General features: G+C 37.0%; 1 protein-coding gene across 3 annotated transcripts in view; it reads left to right on the plus strand.

Moving 5' to 3' along the window:
• The first annotated feature begins 27 nt into the window (after nt 1–27).
• LOC132787585 (cytohesin-1) overlaps nt 28–18965 on the plus strand; it is a 42195-nt gene continuing 23257 nt past the window's right edge. The window contains exons 1-2 of one of the 3 annotated variants that reach the window (XM_060794738.1): nt 28–279; nt 925–998. In XM_060794738.1, the coding sequence (XP_060650721.1) occupies nt 201–279; nt 925–998 (153 nt within the window). In that variant the 5' untranslated portion in view covers nt 28–200. Of the gene's footprint in view, nt 280–924; nt 999–2091; nt 2384–4891; nt 5468–18965 lie in introns of those variants that run through there. The other 2 variants (XM_060794746.1, XM_060794731.1) reach the window with 2 other exon arrangements.

Here is an 18965-nt window from a genome sequence, read left to right on the forward strand (position 1 = left end):
TCTCTTTGACCAGCGCAAATAGTCCATCCCTAGTGGGAAAAAAAGGCGAAAGAATTTTGTGTTGTTGATTTTGTTTTTTCAAAATAAATTTGTAATAATAAATGAAAAAAACGCCAACAAATCGTGAAAAGTTGTGAATTATGTTAAACTAACGGATCGTGAGTGCGTGCGTGTGTGTGTGTTAGCTGTGCCGCGCCACAATGATTAGCGCTATGGACAATTTCGACAACAGATCGTACGGTGCGATTTCCAAGGGGCGCAGTGAATTCTCGATGCCAGGTAAACACACAACACGACTACAAATACAAGTACAACTACAAATGCAGCAAAGCACAGAAATGAGTAAACAAGAAAACAAAGAAGGCTCAATAAAGATTAGTTTAAGCTGCAATTGAAGTGCAATTGTGCGAAAGTCGAAATGCAAATCGATGAAAGCAATTCAAATAATTCCAGACGCAAATCGAGAACTGGAAGCAACAAGCGACGCGACGCTGCTGCTTTTGTGGGCGTGTGTGAGTGTGTGTGTGTGTGCGTGTGTGAATATGTGTATGTGTATGTGTACTATGTCTATTAAACTGGCCTTCAATTGAATTAATGCGTAATCCGGCGAGGCGGCATTAAACTAATAAACCAATTAATGCCAAATTCGATGATGGCCCGTTGTGAAACAATACCATAAAAACAGTGAGAGCAATTGTTAAATTATGTTTGTATTGATTTGGCAGCACTGCAATGCAGCTAGCGTGTGTGTGCTTGTGTGTATGTGTGGGTGTGTGCACTCCACTGTTTACGTGCTGCGTGCGTCGCCTGTGTTTGTGTATGAGTGGAATGTCGCTGTTCCAATTAACCAAATAAAAAAAAGAAGAAAAAAACAAAGGCAAAGCAAAAGCGAGAATTATGTGTGTGTTCTTGTCTCTCTTGCAGAATTGACGCCAGAGCAGCAGAAGATGCTCATTGAGCTGCGCAGAAAGAGACAGGAGCTTCTGCTCGAGATTCAGGTAAGTTCGCAAAACTTTATCTCTTCATCTTTTTTTATTTTGTTATTGCCTTCACCTTTGTGCCCAACACCAACAACTTTAACTCTGCAAATGTCAAAGCTCCCATATCTGGCTGTCTCTTTTTCTCCCTTTCAAACACCTTGCGCATTGTCACTTCCTCCTCTTCGTTCGCCTCGCACGTTTTCGTTCTTATTTTGTTCGTTCGTTATGGCTAATTAGTTTGTTCACATTTTGCCACGTTCAGTTTTGATTTTGTTGTCAAATCGATTTGATTGTTTTTAATGACCACTTCGCTTCTGCTTCTGCTTCTTTTGGCTATTCGTCGTGAATATGCTCTCTCTGTCTCTCTCTCGCTCAACAATGCGCGCCTAATGAGCAGTAATAAAGAGCGAAGTGTGCCCAGTTTTTGAACTTTTGCTTTGTGACATTTCTGTGTGTTGATCTTTCTTGTTGTTGTTTTTGCTTTTTCTTGGCTTAACAACGTGGGAGCAAGTGAAGTGGCGGCATCGCAAAAGCAACGGTAAACATTGCTCGGCAACAGTAGCGCATTCAAGGGTTTGCTTAAAGGGCCCAATGTGGGGCGAGTGAAATTGAGATTATTAATACAAAAGTTAAATGTTTTTTTTTTAAATAATTCATATAATCATTGTTTGATTAAGAATTTCCTTTATCATTCTTTTGCTATGCAAGGTATTCTTAATATTAAATGGTTTTTAATTTAGAGACGAATATAATTTTATTAATTTTTGTACTGCAAACTTTTAATCAATTTGAGCAGTGATTTAAATTGATTCTTTTCTGATTATTATTTAAACTTTTTGATGCTTACTAAATAATTCCAATTAAGTCATATTTTCACCTATCATTCGACTAGACATTGTTTCTCAATTATGAATTAAGTTCGCTTCTTTTTTTTGTTTTTAAAGAAGCAGTATTTGCATAGTCTAGACAACAGCTGTGACAACATGTGGGCCCAAACAATGAGATCTACCTGCGATCCGCTTCTGTGCGGTCGCATGCAAAAATTTGCCCTCGTCTCTCACAAGTCGCTGATATCGTCGCTTAGTCATCGATGACGTCTCGCGCCGCAGACATTAAAATTCAGACCGACAGACAGATCGACCGATAGACCGACGGACGGACAGACAGACAGACAGACAGGCTATCGACTATCGAATCGCAGTGCGTTCGAATCGCAGGCGATAAACATAAATTATTGTAAACTTTTTGTGTCGTGCGTGTCAAATTTGGAGAAATAGATTCGCGAGCGAAGAAACGTGATTTCTTGAATGTTATTGTGCTGCCGTTGTTATCGTTGTTGTGCTTGTTGTTGTGCTATGTACAAGTTCCTATATCGCAAGATTATAAACAAAACCAAATCCAAGGTGAGTGATTCACAAACAACAACAAAAAAGACCGCAGTTGTAAAATATTGTTATCTATAATTGAATGAATGAAATGAAATTATTTACTATGCGTTTGTTGTGCAGGTTAAGAAATACTGCATTTAATCAATGTTCGATAAGCGAATGAATGAAATAAATAATCTTGAGGAATTTTAATCTAAACAGTTATTTCAATGCCTCGATCAACTGTATTCGTATTCGTTTAGCATTCTTGTTTTCAAATAATTCTCGTTTAATCTTGAAACTTCGTAAACCTAAAGCAGGTAGAGTATCAGTCTAGTCCGCTAATCCTCTTCATATGCTCAGCATATTATAAATATTTCGTGAGTTTTCCTTTCAATTTCCACAACAACAGTTTCTTTCGCATAATTTCGGTTTCCATTTCGTAAAATAATTCCTTGACTACCTGGCGCGAGCAATCGACACCTCAATTGCGCTCTCTGATCCTCTCCTGTGTTCTTTCGAGTGTTCCCCTCGCTTACCTGACTTCCTTTCTTGGCTCTCTCCCTCTCTCCTGTCTCCCTCCCCTCGCTATTGTGCGAAGGGTTTCTTTGGGTTTTCATTTCAATTTTTCGGCAATTAGTCGAGTTCAGATTTCGGGTTAAGTTGGGTTAAGTTTTTGGCTTGTGCTCGTCTCAACCCCTTTTTTTGTTATTGTATATCTTATTTACTTATGGATCATATTCATATTCACACTCCAATCATCATCATTTACTTTTAGAGGAGCATTTAAAGTTTTATTATCCGCTCAACTTTCTTTGCTAATGGTTTTTGTTAACGCAGACAGCATAAAACTGTTGCAAACTTTGCCAAAAACTTGTGCTAATAAACATTAATCATTAGCAGACGTTCTACATTTAAATTTTAAATGCAAGATGCGATATTTTTATCGCATTGAAAATATCGCATGCGAGCAATTTAAGTATCCAGCCTAAAAGTATGCTCTAAAATTTTTACAACACGATTGAGATGTTTAATTTGGTGAAGCTAACTTTGAACTTGAAATGTGTTTTGATTGAATATTCAAAACTTTTTACTTAGAAATATTGATTCTTAGTAAATTAATTTGCGTTTATTTGTAAATTATTCAGCTAGTTTTGTTGCTTTATTGACCCCCGGCGAGTGCATCATAATTTCCAGGAATTTCCTCGGAATTAATTCATTATTTGCCTTTCGATTTGCGCAGATGCTTGGCTATGAATCATTCTCAAGTGCCCCCGCTTATCAAAATAAACTCATTGTCAGACAACTGCACGTGTGTGTTAATATGTGTGAGTGACTTTTGCTTAAGGAATCGCAACTGCATTTGTATGAGTGTGTGTGTGCGTGTGTGTGTTTGACGTCGCTGCTTTGCATTCATTTCAACTAAATTGTTTTCTTTTACAATTTTTTTTTTGCCGCAGCTGATAAGATAAAGAGAGTAACGTTTCTTCTTTTTTTTGCCCTCTCTCTTTCTTCCGCCATTCTACATTTTCTTATCTCCGCTGCTGATGTTGATGGACTCAGTTGACGTTGACGTCGCTAACAGCGTTTGTAGATAAATATATATGTATGTAAATGTTATATTTAAACTTGCGCCATGTTGTTGTTGTTGTTGTTAGTCATTATTACTCTTCGTCTGATTGGGATCTTGTCTTCTCTTAATTTGCCATCTCCTCCCGCTCTCTTTGCTTCGTTAATATGGCAGCGAAATGCAAATTGCAAAGTTTTTACTTTGTTTTGTTTGCTTTGCTTCATTAAGTTGTTATATATATTTTACAACGCTGTATTTGCAAAGCTTTTAAATTATGATTTATGTGAACAGCAAGAACAAACAAAACTTTGAACGACAGCAACGGCAGCAACAACAACAACAATGAAGTCGAGTGCTAAACTTATTGAAAGCGCACTTAAAGTGCAAATTTGTGCTTTGATTTATGGCGTCTGCTTTGAGGTTATAAACGACAACGACGACGTCGACGACGAGTGGCAACAATGACCGTTTCAACTACAACATCCATTTCTCCCCTCCCCCCTCTGTCTCTCCTGCTGCTCCACACAATGGCAGTCTAATCGAAGTGGCCAAGCAGCACAAATGTGGCCAGAGAGCATTGCAGTTTATGACGTCTGCATGCAAATGGCTTCACTTCACTTCACTTGTGTTGTGTTGTGTGTTTCGATTCCGCACGTTCCGGCAAGTTGTAAAATGTAGCCTAGTCTTTAAAACACATTGTATCCTTAGCCATTACTCTACAACTACAAATCAGCGTTCTCTTCAACTCTAAAGACACTTGTTGTGAGCTTGGCATGTAAGAGAAATGTTTTTCTCTTAGCAACTGTTAGGCTTTACAGACTATGTTAACATGCTGCTCATTACTGATTAACAGCAACTTAGCAGTGCAGTTTTGAGTCATACAGCGCCATTTGAGCATAACAGCCGGAGAGCATTAACAGCAACAGACGCTGTTAAGCGTTTTTTTCGCTCCGAGACACTTGTTGTTGTTGGCCTCGCACCATTAACAGTCGAGAATCCAAACAAAATGTCAACGTAACGGACGAAACTCGTCGGCGTCGTGCGGCACTCGAAAACGGAAAGCGGAAAACCACCAACAAAAAAAAAAAAACAAAACAAAAATTCTATTTTTCGTGTTATTTTCGTACGCAAGAGAAAATCCCGTATTTTGTCGAAGTGCCAAAACAAAAAATATTTTAGTGAGCCCGGCGCATGGATCTATTTATTTATAGCCACAACAACAACAACACAATTCAGCAAATAAAATCTCAAAGGAATTAGTGCAAAAAAAGAAAAGAAAAGAATTAAAGTGGATTTAGAAATAAATAAACTCGTTTTATTTATTGTGCAAACATCACATTGTGCCTAACAAAGTGTTGTGATAAGAAGACGTCTTATCGCATTTAATCGCAATCCAAAAAATAAAAAGAAAATAAAATTATCAACAAATTTGAAAGCGAAACAAGTGAGAATTTTGTGCGAAAAAGTTTTTTAAGTGCTGTGTTTGTCGAGTGAATCAAACACGAAAATATTGCAACCAACTTTGGAGCCGTTTTCCCTGAATCTTCCATGTAAATATTGCAAAAAATAAATTTTGTATTTTTTATTGTCAGCAATTTACAAGTACAAAAAAAATCAGCGAATCGCGTCAGCTAATAAATAATTGACAAGGCCGAAAGACGCGACGTTTCTCTTGCTCCATTTGCCTAGGTTTGCCCCTCCCCTGTTCCCCTCTTCTTGACCCCTCTCCCCCCTAGCGTTTAGCCGGCCTCACCTTTTGGTTAATCATACTTTGAGACATGATAAACAAATAGGCGTCGTTGTGACGTCAGTTTCGTGTTTCCGCTTTATTGACGCTTACTGTTCACATATCGATAGCAAACATAGTATAGTAGTTATTTTTTTTTTTATCAACTATGGAATTTTATTCTCCCCCATTCTCTCATTTTATTTGTTTAACTTTGGCCACACACATGAGTAATAAACATTGTTTTTCGACACGCTTTGCGATTTTGCGGTGGCAGCCGAAGAAGAATCGTTTTTGATCAAGCGAATTTATATTTTTTGTTGCTTAACTAAATCATTAACACCTCAAAGAGGTGTGTGTGGGTGTGTATTTGTCTTTGTGTGTGTGAGCACGTGATTTTTGGATTGATGAGCTGCAGAATTTTCCACTGCAAGGAATAAGAAATTGAAAGGTGTGGAATGAAATACTATCGATAACAATTGTTGGGCAACATTGCTGATAAGCAGGAGACACTGGGAATGAAATGCTATCGATTATTTGCTAAGCTTAGACATGGTTTATCGATAACAACTAGAGATAACATTGCAAGTAGCACGAAACATTCTAGAGGTTTGAAGTGGTAAAAGAGAAATAGAATCAAATAGAATGACTTCTTTTAATTATCGATTATTTACTAATCTTAGACAGGGTTTATCGATAACAAATACAGACAACATTGCAAGTAGCAAGAAACATTCTAGAGGTTTGAAGTGGTAAAAGAGAAATAGAATCAAATAGAAGAACTTCTTTTAGCTATCGATTATTTACTAAGTTTTGACATGGTTTATCGATAACAACTACAGACAACATTGCAGATAAGTACCAAGAAACATTCTAGAGGTTTGAAGTGGTAAAAGCGAAATAGAATCAAATAGAATGACTTCTTTTAGCTATCGATTATTTGCTAAGCTTAAAGCTAGCTTATCGATAACAACTAGAGAAGGAAGAAAGATTTTAAATGTTTAAAATCGTAAAGAGAAATATAATCAAATAGAATGACTTCTTTTAGCTATCGATTATTTGCAAAGCTTTGACATGGTTTATCGATAACAACTAGAGAAGCAAGCGACATTTTAGAGGTTTAAAATGGTGAAAGAGAAATAGAATCAAGTAGAACAACTGTTTTTTTGGGAATTCCATCTTCAATCGACATTAATTTGTATGGCAAATAGGATTAAATATATGAGACGGGAACGAAATGGAATGGAACAAACGTCACAGCAACGTTGGCAAAGATACACAGAGCATTTCCTGTTTAATCTTGAGCTATTTCAACTGAAACAATTGATGACTCATGGCGAGTTAAGCCAAATCCACTTTATCGTATGGAAAACAATCAGCTTTTCCTTTATTCAGTCTCTTTTTTCTTATATACGTATATATTGTACATGATGTACTTAAATAAACACAAGATAATAATGCAGTAGAGCATCGCCCAATGATGAAAATTATTTGGCAAAATGAAATGGAAAGACATGAACAAAAAAAAAGGACAGGACACAACAAATCATTATGGAAAAGGTCAGGCTAGCTGGATACAGTTCAGCGAGCAGCCAAAGCAGACGAAGGTTAGTTTTTTGGGAGACCGCATGACGCCCCTGGCACAAGTTACGCACACTCACACACACACGCACTCACACACACATACACACACACTTTTCGCACTAACCCGTTTTGCTGTTACGAGCACTCGAGACTCATTTTCCCAATAGGCCAAAACTTTTGGCCCCCAAATAAATTCACAACAAATTTACTGCGCCAAAAAAAGAAGAAGAGAAGCAGCGAAAATGACGCTGCAGCAATTGTAGAACTTGCTAACCAGACTTGTATAGATAAATAAATATTCCCCCACATTCAGTTTGGTGTAGTTGTAGTTGTAGTTGTAGTTGTGTCTGAAGTGGGTGGCAACCCCTTTTGGATGTCGAAGTGTCGATGGCGTTTGCCAACTTAACACTTCCTGTTCCAATATCCCCAAACGCGTTTTTCAATTCGCAAGAATTTTGCGAGGGCAACATGAACAACAAAACAACACACACACACTTGTATTTATCGCTGTCATTTGCATTCGCTTCCCGCTTCATTAATCTTGCAATGAGGAACTCAGGTGTTTAGAAAGATTTCCGATTCACACTTTCTTCGCTATATAAATTAAATATTTAATTTCGCACTCAATTTAGAACAACTAATGTGTTTTGGAGATTTACGATGTCTGCTTTCTTCTAGCAAATAAATTAGGCATTTAAATTTGAACTCAATTCGGTGTTTTCAATGCCAAAAGAGTCGATTCTATAAAGCGAAACGCATGAAATTTAAGCTAAATAACAGTTGTCGTTTTTGCAATCTGGAACATCGTATTTAAATTCAGTCTCCATTTCAATGCCAAATATTTGCTTCTCTTATGAGAAACGCATGGAATTGAAACATGATGGCTGCTGTCATTTTTATTTTTGGCGTTTTTGCATTTGGGAACACGGGTTTCCATAGTTTTGTATGTTCACGTAAATAAAATATTTAATTTCGTTCTCAATTTCAATTTAAAGTACTTGCTTTTCTTATGAGAAACGCTATGAATTGAAACATCGTTGTAGTTGTCACTTTTATTTTTGGCGTTTTTGCATTTGGGAACACGGGTTGCTAAACTTTTGTATCTACATGAATAAAATATTTAATTTCGTTCTCAATTTCATTTTCATATATTCGCTTTTCACATAAGAAACGCATGAAATTGAAACATCTTTGTAGCTGTCACTTTTTTTTGGCGTTTTTGCATTTGGGAAGACTGTTTGCCAAACTTTTGTATCTACATGAGTAAACTATTTCATTTCGGTCTCAATTTCAATTTCAAATATTCGCTTTTCTCATGAGAAACTCATTGAATTGAAACATCAATTGCACATGTTTTTTATTTTTGGCGTTTTTGCATTTGGGAACATGGTTTGCCATAGTTTTGTGTCTGTCTGCTGCAATGGGAACAAGCCACAACAATTGCCACTCGGGTGGCGACCTCTAGCGGTGGCATTTTTTATCAAGCGTCGCGTAATAAACACCGCGTCACAAAACACGCTGCGCAAGCAATTGTAAACTGCAAACTATAAAACTGGGTGTGGAGCAGAGGCTCCTATTGCACCCTCCTCCCATCAACCTCCTGCTGTCCCCCTTTGCTCTGCTCTGCGTCCTGGTTCCTCATTGGCTTCATCCACCTGCTGCGCGTCTTTGCCGCCGACTTTTTCTGCATATTTTAAGCGCGCCTGCCAATGAAACATGCCAAAAACACAGCAAACTACAAGAGGAGAGCGGAGAGGAGGGGAATTGAAGTGTTGCCAACGTTTTTTTTTTTTTTTTGTGTAGTGCCAAGAATGCAAATGGCGCGCGCTGTGTTTGTCGACATTCCGCCGGCTTCTCTCTGGGCCACTTTGCCGCAAGTGGCAAGTATCTTTTCAGTCACCGAAAAGTTCACACAAAGAAGAAAATCAATAGCCAACACTGGAATTATGCGTTGTTCCTTTGTCTGTGAATTGCAATCGAAGATGTCGATTGCACTTTTCTCTTTTCCTTTTTTTTTTGTGTGCTCCTTTCACCTTTCATTTGATTAAAAGTACCTCCCAATTGTATGCTATAAACTCGTAGTTACTTTTTATGATGCCCAGAAAAAAAAAACTGAATATGGTTTCGTATCTAATCTCTTGGCTTCAAACATAAAATATGCGCATAACAATTTCACAACAGTAAACAAAGTTATTTTGATTATGAGAAATGGTTGTAAACATTTTGGATAGTGATTGTTTGAATAATTGGGAAAGGAATATGCTAAATGGCATACTTGAAATGGAAAATCGAATTTTGGGAACAAGCTAAATGGAACGCTTGAAACATTGAATTTTGCATAGTTCCCTACTTAAATCCGATTGGATTGGAACTCTTATATTTCTTGCATATATCAATCGCTGCTTACTTTCTTCCTTACTTTGTTTCTTTCCATTCTGTCGCTTTTCTGCCACTTGGAATGGAACACAAAACAAAAAAGCGTGTTAAGCGCAGTTTTGCGAGAATGAAACGCATTGATAATGAATAACATTTTGAAGACTGATTGTTGGTATAATTGGGAATGGAACACGCCAAGTGGAATACTTGAAATGAAACAGCGAATTTTGAGTAGTTCCAACTTCTTATATTATTTCTTGCATATAACAGTCGCTATTTACTTTCCTCTTTACTTTGATTCATTCCGTTCTCTTCTTTCACTTGGAATGGAACACAAAACGGAAAAAGCCTGTTAGGCGCAACGATTTGGAATGGAATGCAAAACATTCATTAGGCGATTGTCAGTTTTTGTTTCTTTTCCAATTCGTTTTGCAACTGAGCTGATGATTAGCCAATATATCCACAATCTTGTGTAAGAGAAGTCAACAAATGCGTGACAATGATGCGACATTAATGCGGAACAGCGGGCGGGGTTTCATAAAAAGTCAAAGGGCGGCGACAATTGCAAGAAGTGGAAGAAGAAGCAGCAAAAGAAGCCACAATTTGCGGTTTATCAGGGTATATTAACCTCTGGACGTTGACAGCAGAAGCAGAAGCAGCAGAAAAGCCACTAAAACAACATCAAAGTGCGATGCGTCCAGCTTCATCATAATCAAGTTGAGTTTGAGTGACTGCAAGAGTGAATGAATGAGCGAATGATGATGAGGGAGAGGGGGGATTATATGTATGTGTGTGTGTGTTTGTGTGTGGTTCGCTCGCCATGCTCGATTGACTGGCTGCACATTGTGTCACCCAAGTGCCAACGATTGACCCTGCAGCGGATGCGTTCATTAAATTTTCAGTTGCCGTGCAAGAATTTTGTGCAATTGGTCAGTCTATTAATGCATTCAACTGTTGTAGTTGTTGCTGTTGTTGCTAGTTGAGGTTGACAGCGTTGCATACACTGAATCGCTCCGAATGTGTTCAAGTTATGCGGAAATTAATGCACAAAGTGCAATTGCAGTTTTTCAGTTGCAGTTGCAGTTGCTGCGGCGCCGCACTCCGGTTGCTAACTTGCATTTTGGGTGCGCCCAACAACCAGCAACCAACAACAATCAAACTGACAACAACAACAGCCACACATTAATTGTCAACAAACATGCGCAACGCGTGTGCCACAAAAGCAGCTTCGTGTGCCGTGCAAAGTCGCGTTGCATGCGCTAAAAATAATTGCATTTTGCCATTTACAATTTTTGCATTCACATTTGGCCCCTTCGCATTATATGTATGTTATGTCTGTTCGTTCAAATTGTGCATTAGCTAAGCGACCCCAGAGCAGAGCACAACAAAAAAAATACTTTTGCTTGTCCCAGGCCACGTGTGGTCAACTCTATTTAAAGTTGGTGGAGAGGGGCGCGATTTTAATCGGTTGCAGGTGCGAAAAGTAGACACTGTCGCCAGGTAACCGCAGACGGTTGCAACAGCAACATGGAAACAGTTGAAGGGGTAAACACAACAGTGCTGCATAAAGTATCTGCACACTTGCAATTAAAGCATATTTTTTCAAGCATTTCTCTATCTATATTTAGTTGCATATCTGTTTATAACTTTTTGCAACTGTTTGCAATTTGCTTGTTGTTAACAACATTTTTACTTTTTACTTTTTTATAGAAAGTTTACCTGTTTTCCCTTCTTGCTTTTCCTCTGGAAATTAGTTGGAAAACTTTATTTATCTACAACTTAAACATGCTTTGAAAATACAGTTCACTAGCATTCAATTTGTTGGACATTTTGTTGATTGTTTACACTTTAAGTAAGCGCAAAAAGTGTTTCATTCCAGCTGTTCCAAGTTTATATACGAGAATTTATTAGTATTTTGGGTGTAACTATTCGATAGCTACTTACATTTTTAGTATTAGCTGTATTTGGGACTTTAGTTGTGTTCCATTCCATTCGTTCCAATGTGCAATTGCACAACTAACTTTACTGTATATAAATTACTTTTTATACATGCTGTATACACTTTTTGTTTATTGTGTACACTATAAGTGTGTGCAATTCGTGTTCCATTTCAGCTGTTCCAAGTTTCTTGGCGAGAATTTATTAGTATTTCGGGTGTAACTATTCGATTTCAAGCTACACTTTTAGTGTCAACTGTATTTGAGACTTCAGTAGTGTTCCATTTCACTCGTTCCACATGTGTATTGCCCTTTTAACTTCATACTGCTTAGAAATGATTCTTTTACATGTTCCATTCCATTCGTTCCAAAGTGCAATTGCACTATTAACTTCATGCTGTGTAGAAATTACTTCATATACATGCATTTACATGTTCCATTCCATATGTTCCGCATGTGATTTCACTGCATACCAATTTGTTTATGCCAACTGCGATTTACCATCGAACATTTTGGCCAATTTTGCTGTGGGGCAAACTCACAATTTTCGCACGGACAACCAAAGTTTTTTTGTTCGTTTTGTTTACGTTTGATGAAATTCAATATTTTGTTGAATTACTTAACAAACTGTTGCCGAGACCCCAAAAAGAAAAGGAGACGCAACAATGCTTGGACAAGGCGCGTGCAAGTGTAATTGTTTATTGTCGTATCTGGTGTGGATCGTTGTAATGTGAGGATTTCATGAATTGAGATTTCAGATTTCGAATTTCGAGCACGAACGAACACAAATGCCGAAAAAAAAACTTCTTTAGGCCAAAGTCAACAGCAAAAGTCTACTCACAGAGTGTGTGTGCTCATGTTGTAATGCAATACTGAACTTGGCAAGATTGTTTTTGTTTCTTGGCTTTCGGCTTTGTATATGCTCTCATTAGAGCTCTGCTAAAACTGACAGCAAAACAACAAACAATTTGCAGACAGCTGAGAGCAAAAGGCGTGAAGTAGCAGCGATTATATAGTATACTATAAACGTATTTATTTAGACAGGAACAAACAAAAAAAATCAATGTCAATCTCAGAGCCAAACTTCAATCACGTGCTCAGAGCAGATGCTGTGCACGCTGTCAGCAATTAGATCGCAATTTGATTTGTTTCCGATTAAATGCATAGAAAACAAAGTATATATTCTCGATGCAATTGCAATTTTGCACTAATTAAAAAATTGCACAACAAACCGCTAAAGCAGTTAATTAATAACTGTGAGTGTGGGTTGATCTCTAATGAATGATTTCATAATATTTCCCAGAATAGTCGCCCTTCAATTGCTGTATATAATATATCCAAGCTGATTTGTTTATGTGGCCACAAAATGCTAGTAAAACATTTTCAACTGAATTTATAACATAATAATAATAATAGTAAAAAGCTATTTTCAAGATTACGTTCATGGTTGTTTATCAAGTGTGTAGATAAATTAATGTTTAACCAAAAAAATAAACCATAAGAACCACAACTATTAAAATTGCAAAGTTTTTCATGCGAAAAACAAAAAAACATTTAAAGATAACGAGAAGAAAAACAATGTGTGGCATGAATAAATAGTAATAGAAGTCAGTATGTGTGTGTGTGTGTGTTCTAAATTGTTGGGTCGCCTTTTTTCATAAATCTATAAAATAAAAGCGAGTCAGCGCCATTAAAGCGGGCATAATTAATTTAATAGTTCTCCGACATGGCACGTAGGTAAACAAGACGCTCGCTTGCTTCGTAATAGAAGCCGCAGAAGCAAAAGCGACTCACCCCTTTCCGTCTACTTACGGACTAGTTACAATAGAAATGCATATAGTATCTCTGTATGTGTGTGTTTGCTTATGGCCCTAATGTGCCTTGGCTAGTTGACTGCCTGCCTGCCAGACTTTGGCTATAAAGACAATAAAAACTATCCGCACTCATAATAATATTTTCCATTTTCCAAGGGCAAGGCAACCCGAGACTCGAGACCCAAGACTCGAGGCCCCGAGACACCCTCATGCCTCACAGTCTACAGCTAATTGCATGTGCCATGTCGGTGGGGAGAGAGGGAGGGAAAACGGGGAGTAGCCCTTGGCAACTCACAAAATAATGGCTTATATGGCACTTATTGAATGCAGACAGCGGATGAAGAAGGGGACAAAGAATCAGAGAGAGGGTGCACTATGGAAAATGAAACGAAAATGCAACTGACAATGGGGAGAAAACTTTACAAAATTATTAAGTTATTAAAATGCAACGAAATTATTAAAGAGCCAGCAGATCGAACACTAAATGCACTTTTTAGTTGAGTTGGGATTTCAATTAAAGTAATTTTTAGCAGAGACTGTAATCATTGTTTGTTTAGTTTTATTTTTTACTGAAGTATGCAACATATGATCTACATAATGTAAGCATTCCCTTTTCTTTATTTTCGAATGACCGCAAATTATTTATTTTCAAACTTTTTATATATACGATGTATATTTTAGAAAAAATCACGCTCTCTTACAGCTACTGATGATTTTTGTTGTTGTTTAGAAATAACAACTTAATCATTATTTGTGGTTACCTATTTATAAGAGAATTGAGATTCAGAACTGAGCTGAGCTGGTTCTTTGTTTACACTTGTCTGCTTTTTATGAACTATTTTTTGAAGTGAACTGAATTTTTTTTTTAAATATTAAAGAGGAAGTTAAATAAAAAATAGGGGATTTAGGTTGCTAATATTACCTGAGTTTGTATATTGTGATCTGAACTAGTTCCTTACTTACTGCTCTTTATGAACTATCAATTCATGTAAACAATAATTTAGATTGGAAATATTTAAGAGGAAGTCAGACAAAAAATTCAACTACTAAATGCACTTGTGCCTAAGAAAAGAGGTGATTTATATTGCTGACATTCTTAAAGTTTGTAGATTGTGAACTGAACTGGTTCATTGCATTTTTGAACTATTGATAAGAGTAAGCATGAATAATCCTCTATATTTTAATGAAAATATTGAAGAGGAATAACGAATAAAAAATTTACTTTAGATTGACTTGCAGTCATTTCTAGCTCGAGAACTGAACTGGTTCTCTGATTTTTATGAACCATTGATTAAAGCAAGCATGAATATATTTTAATGAAAGTATTAAAGGGGAAAAACGTATGAAATATGAACTTGAATACTGGTTCTTTGCTTACTTCTCTCTACCATTAAAGTAAACAAGAATAATTCTATGTTGTTTCAAATAATAAGCAACTCGACGTCTTCTTCATTATCAACTGTGCTTCATTAATTTCACGTTTCGGTGGCAATAAACATGAAGAACTTGTTGCGCTGACTCTTCGCCTTAAGTTGTGTGCTCAGCAGGGGAAAAGAGCATCTTCGGCAGTCAATAGGAAATGCATTATGAAGAAGTCGCGACCACCAAATGGCGTCTAACCTGGACTTTTATGACTTTGAACTAGCAAACGGAACTACTTTCTGCTGCATGTTTGTCTGACTATCTGGCTGTTGCCACACCAGCTGCTGCCACATGCGGCAAATGCTAATTATAACAAAACGACGATAGAGCCCAGAGCCAAGCACACAGTTCAGTTTTTATTACATTTTGAACTTCCTCTCGCGTGCCAGGCAGCCGACCAAACCCAAGTCCAAAAACCCAAACTCGAACCCTATGCAAAAGTTGTTGCCCCTTTTTTTTTTTGTTTTGTTTAGTGTGTGTGTGAAATTTGCATACAGATGGCGCCAAGTTTTGAAGTGTGCGTTGCGTGTATGGGAAATTGTGAACTCTAAAACTATTAAATCGAACACTGAAATGTTGTTTGCACTTTAGCCAACTAAACTGGAAAAAAGGGCGTTGGGCGACCTTAACCCTCGAGCAACAAGCAACATGAAGAGGAAATGCTCGACCTTTCTGTCTGACTTTGACGTTGACGTTAAGGGCGACATTGATGTCTCTCTCTCTCTGCGTCTCAGTCTCTCTGTTGTAGTTGGAAATTGATGCTAATGTTGTTGTCGTTGTCGATGTTGCTGTTGCGACTGTTGCTGCTGTCGTCTGGGGCGTGTCCATTGCTGCTGTTGGCTTTTGTCAGAGCCAAACGAAGATCAATGACTTGAAATGGACGCGGACTCTCTATCCGTCTCCCTTCTTCCTTCTCCCTTCTTCATTCTCCATCTATCTGTCAGTCTAGGCTGCGAATACAAATTCCAGTAGCAGGTCCAAAGCCAGGCAAAGTCACTTCACCCATTGTGCGCAATTAAAATACATTTTCCTTCTCACTTGTGTCGTTTCTTTGTTATTTTTTGCATTGCTGCGGGCAGTGCGAATTGTTATTGTTGCCATTAAATTAATTTATTGTAATTGTTTTCATTTGATCAACACGACAACGTGCTATTGTTTTTCTACACCACTCAGTAAGTTGTTGTGTTCAAAGTCTTTTGCGACGCATTCGCAACAGATTTTGCCCAAAGTGAATAAAGCAATTAAATGGCAATAAGTGATTAAATTTGTGCAAGTAGCTAAAAAAAAGTTGACTGGTAAAATGATAAATAGAGAGTGAAAATTAAATAGCAAAAGGCTTTAAATTAATCAAAATTTGATTGGTAAATTTGAAGCTATAAGATTTTCGATAAGATTAATCAAAATTTGATTGGTAATTTTGAAGATATCAAATTTTCGATAGTCTTTATGATTCCTGAAAATTTGGTTGCGATAGTTTTGGTCTTAGTTGCCTTGGCTGACAATTTGCGAAATATTTTGAATGTAGTACTGTACTAATATACTTAAAATAGCCGTTGGTATTTTTAAGTATTTTTGTGGTATACTTTTAGTATATTTTAAAATTAATAACACGCACTCTTTTGTTTTTATTCAAACTCTGAAGATCTCCCTTTTTAATATTCTCTTTTTAAAACCTTCTTATGTCACGGTTATCGATAACTCTTTGTTATCGTAGCTAAAAGAAAATGACTGGGAAGGTGAAAAATTTAAGTGAAACTTCAGTAGCAGAAAACTTAAATTTAAATACATTTTTTAGTAATTTCCATTTAATAAGTAAATCATTAAATGTGTTTCTTCTCTTAAACTATTTTTTTTTACATTTTTAATTCATATTTTCATATCTAATCATTTCTAATGAGTTATATTCTTGATGTTTAATTCAAGTTCTAATTTAAATGTTTTTAACTAATTCTTTTTATTAAATAGTTAATATATTATATTTCTGACTCAACTCTAAAGAATTCCCTTTTCGTTAGACTTTGTTTACAACCTTGTCTTACAACGATAAGTTATCGATAACTGCGTGTTATCGTTGTGTAAGCTAGCTTTAATTGTTTGCGCACTTAGCTTTTAGCTGCTGTCTGCTGTTTGTTTTGTCTTGTTATTGACTTCGATCACAACAAGCGCTCACTGTTCACCTTTTCCCCCCTCTTTGACAACTCACCTCACTCTCCCCTTGTTGTGCATCATTGTGTGTCAACATCCGTTGTTGCTCGTGGCAATTGTCGCCCAGTTTGTGGCACTTAACAAGAGCGCTAATACAAGTCTTTTGCTTATTTCTTTGTTATCTTTATGTGCTTGTCAGTTATCTAACATAATGTTTCGTTGCGATTTTCTTTATCTACGTCTGATTTATGCGGCGCATAGCTACTTTTGCCTTTTACTTGACACAGCAGCAACAGCTACTGTCGTGTTGCATGTGTGCAAATATCGAGAATGAGTCACACAATTTGATGGGTGCGTCCCATGACTGGGGACTTGGAAACTGAGGCCTATCTTGGGCCAGTTGATCTAAGCTGCAATGCGTCGAGTTTGCTGCCCCTTTCTATGCAAATACAATGGCTGTGCACTTAGTGAATGTTGCATGCCACAAGCAACAAGTTGTTGAACTAACTGTTTATAGTTTTGTTGCTGATTGTTTCGCATTTCGCATGCGTATGTTAATTATGCAAGAATGTATCTTTCAGATACTTGACATGCGTAATTAAACTGTTGCCATCCCTCTCTTGACCTCGCCTTCCTTCTATTTGCGAATTTGCATTTGCATTTGAAACGCTTTTTTCGTTTCGTTTGTGACTGTGACTCATTTTTACATTTTGAGTCATTCTAGTTGTAGTTGTAGTTGTAGTGTGTGTGAATATACTCACTCACAATCACTTTCACAATGCCATTACTTTGGCAGGCTTTTAGCTGTCGCATTTTTCTGTGTCAAGTGGCCTGTGGAAAGGAGCTGCTCCTTCTGCAGGATTTCCTCACTCACTTTCATGTGCAAGTGCTGCAAATGGGCTTTTTCCATTATGCCAAAGTACAAACAACCTAGCGATAGTATCGCTTGCATTGAATTGTGTGTGTTCGATAGTGTAAAAGATACTTTCATCGCACAACAAATTCAAATTCAAGTGTGCTGAGGTTTCCCTTTAGCGGACATTAATTCTTGTTTTCCTTTCCTTGAGATGCAACTTGTGGCGCTTTTTCTACGTCTACATACTTCTTCCACAATTTCGGTATTTTTATATTAAAGCTGTGACGCTTTTTATAATCCACAAACACACACAGTTGTAGATACAGATGCGAGAGAGATACAGATACTTTTAGTCATGTAAAGGTCATAAATTAACGTGAGCATCTGATGTTTATAGCCTGTCCAAATAACTGAGGAGGCTAAGGCTGTTCGTAGGGTTGGGTTTCAGTTTGTGGGGGGAAATTGAAATTGTGTGGTTCGGGTTGCGGTTGGGGTTGCTCTCCTCACTCTCTTACAGTCTCTCTCTCTCTCACTCTCTTTTGATCAATGCAAAAACGTAATTAGGTGAAACTGTTTAAATGCACGTGGGAAACAATTTGTGTGCCACTTTTATTTGTTTAACTTTGCACGAGTTCAATTTCCCACACGCTGCGGTCTGACTGCTCTCTGGCTATATAGCAATATATCATGTATCTGCAACCACTTTATCGATATACTTAGCACTTAACTAAATAAATAGATCAATTGCCGCCTCGTCTCATTCCAGCTGCGAGTGAATAGCGCAAATTGTGCTCAATTCAATTCAATAATATGTATTCAAATATGAAACAGACGTTCAGCAATGATTTAAGCAATAATTATACCAACCACAATGCATCTTTTGTTGCGCAGTTTGTACCCTAGATTTGTTATTGAAAATTGTAAAAGGTTTTTCATTGATGAGAAATATATTTACTTTAGTTAAATGTAAAAAAATAAGAAATAAGAATATTGAATTACAATTTAAGTAAATCTTTTCTATATTTTCAACAAATCTTAAAAAACTGCCAAACTTTTCTCAATATCATTTTAGTTATTGTTTAAAATTTACAAAATCTTTTTCAATGAAATGTGATAGCAAATCTTTTTTTTTTATGAGAAATATATTTACTTTACTTTAATGAAAAATGTGAGAAGTAAAGAAAATAC

Source organism: Drosophila nasuta, chromosome 2L, assembly GCF_023558535.2.
Source record: "Drosophila nasuta strain 15112-1781.00 chromosome 2L, ASM2355853v1, whole genome shotgun sequence".
Taxonomy (NCBI): Eukaryota; Metazoa; Arthropoda; class Insecta; order Diptera; family Drosophilidae; genus Drosophila; species Drosophila nasuta.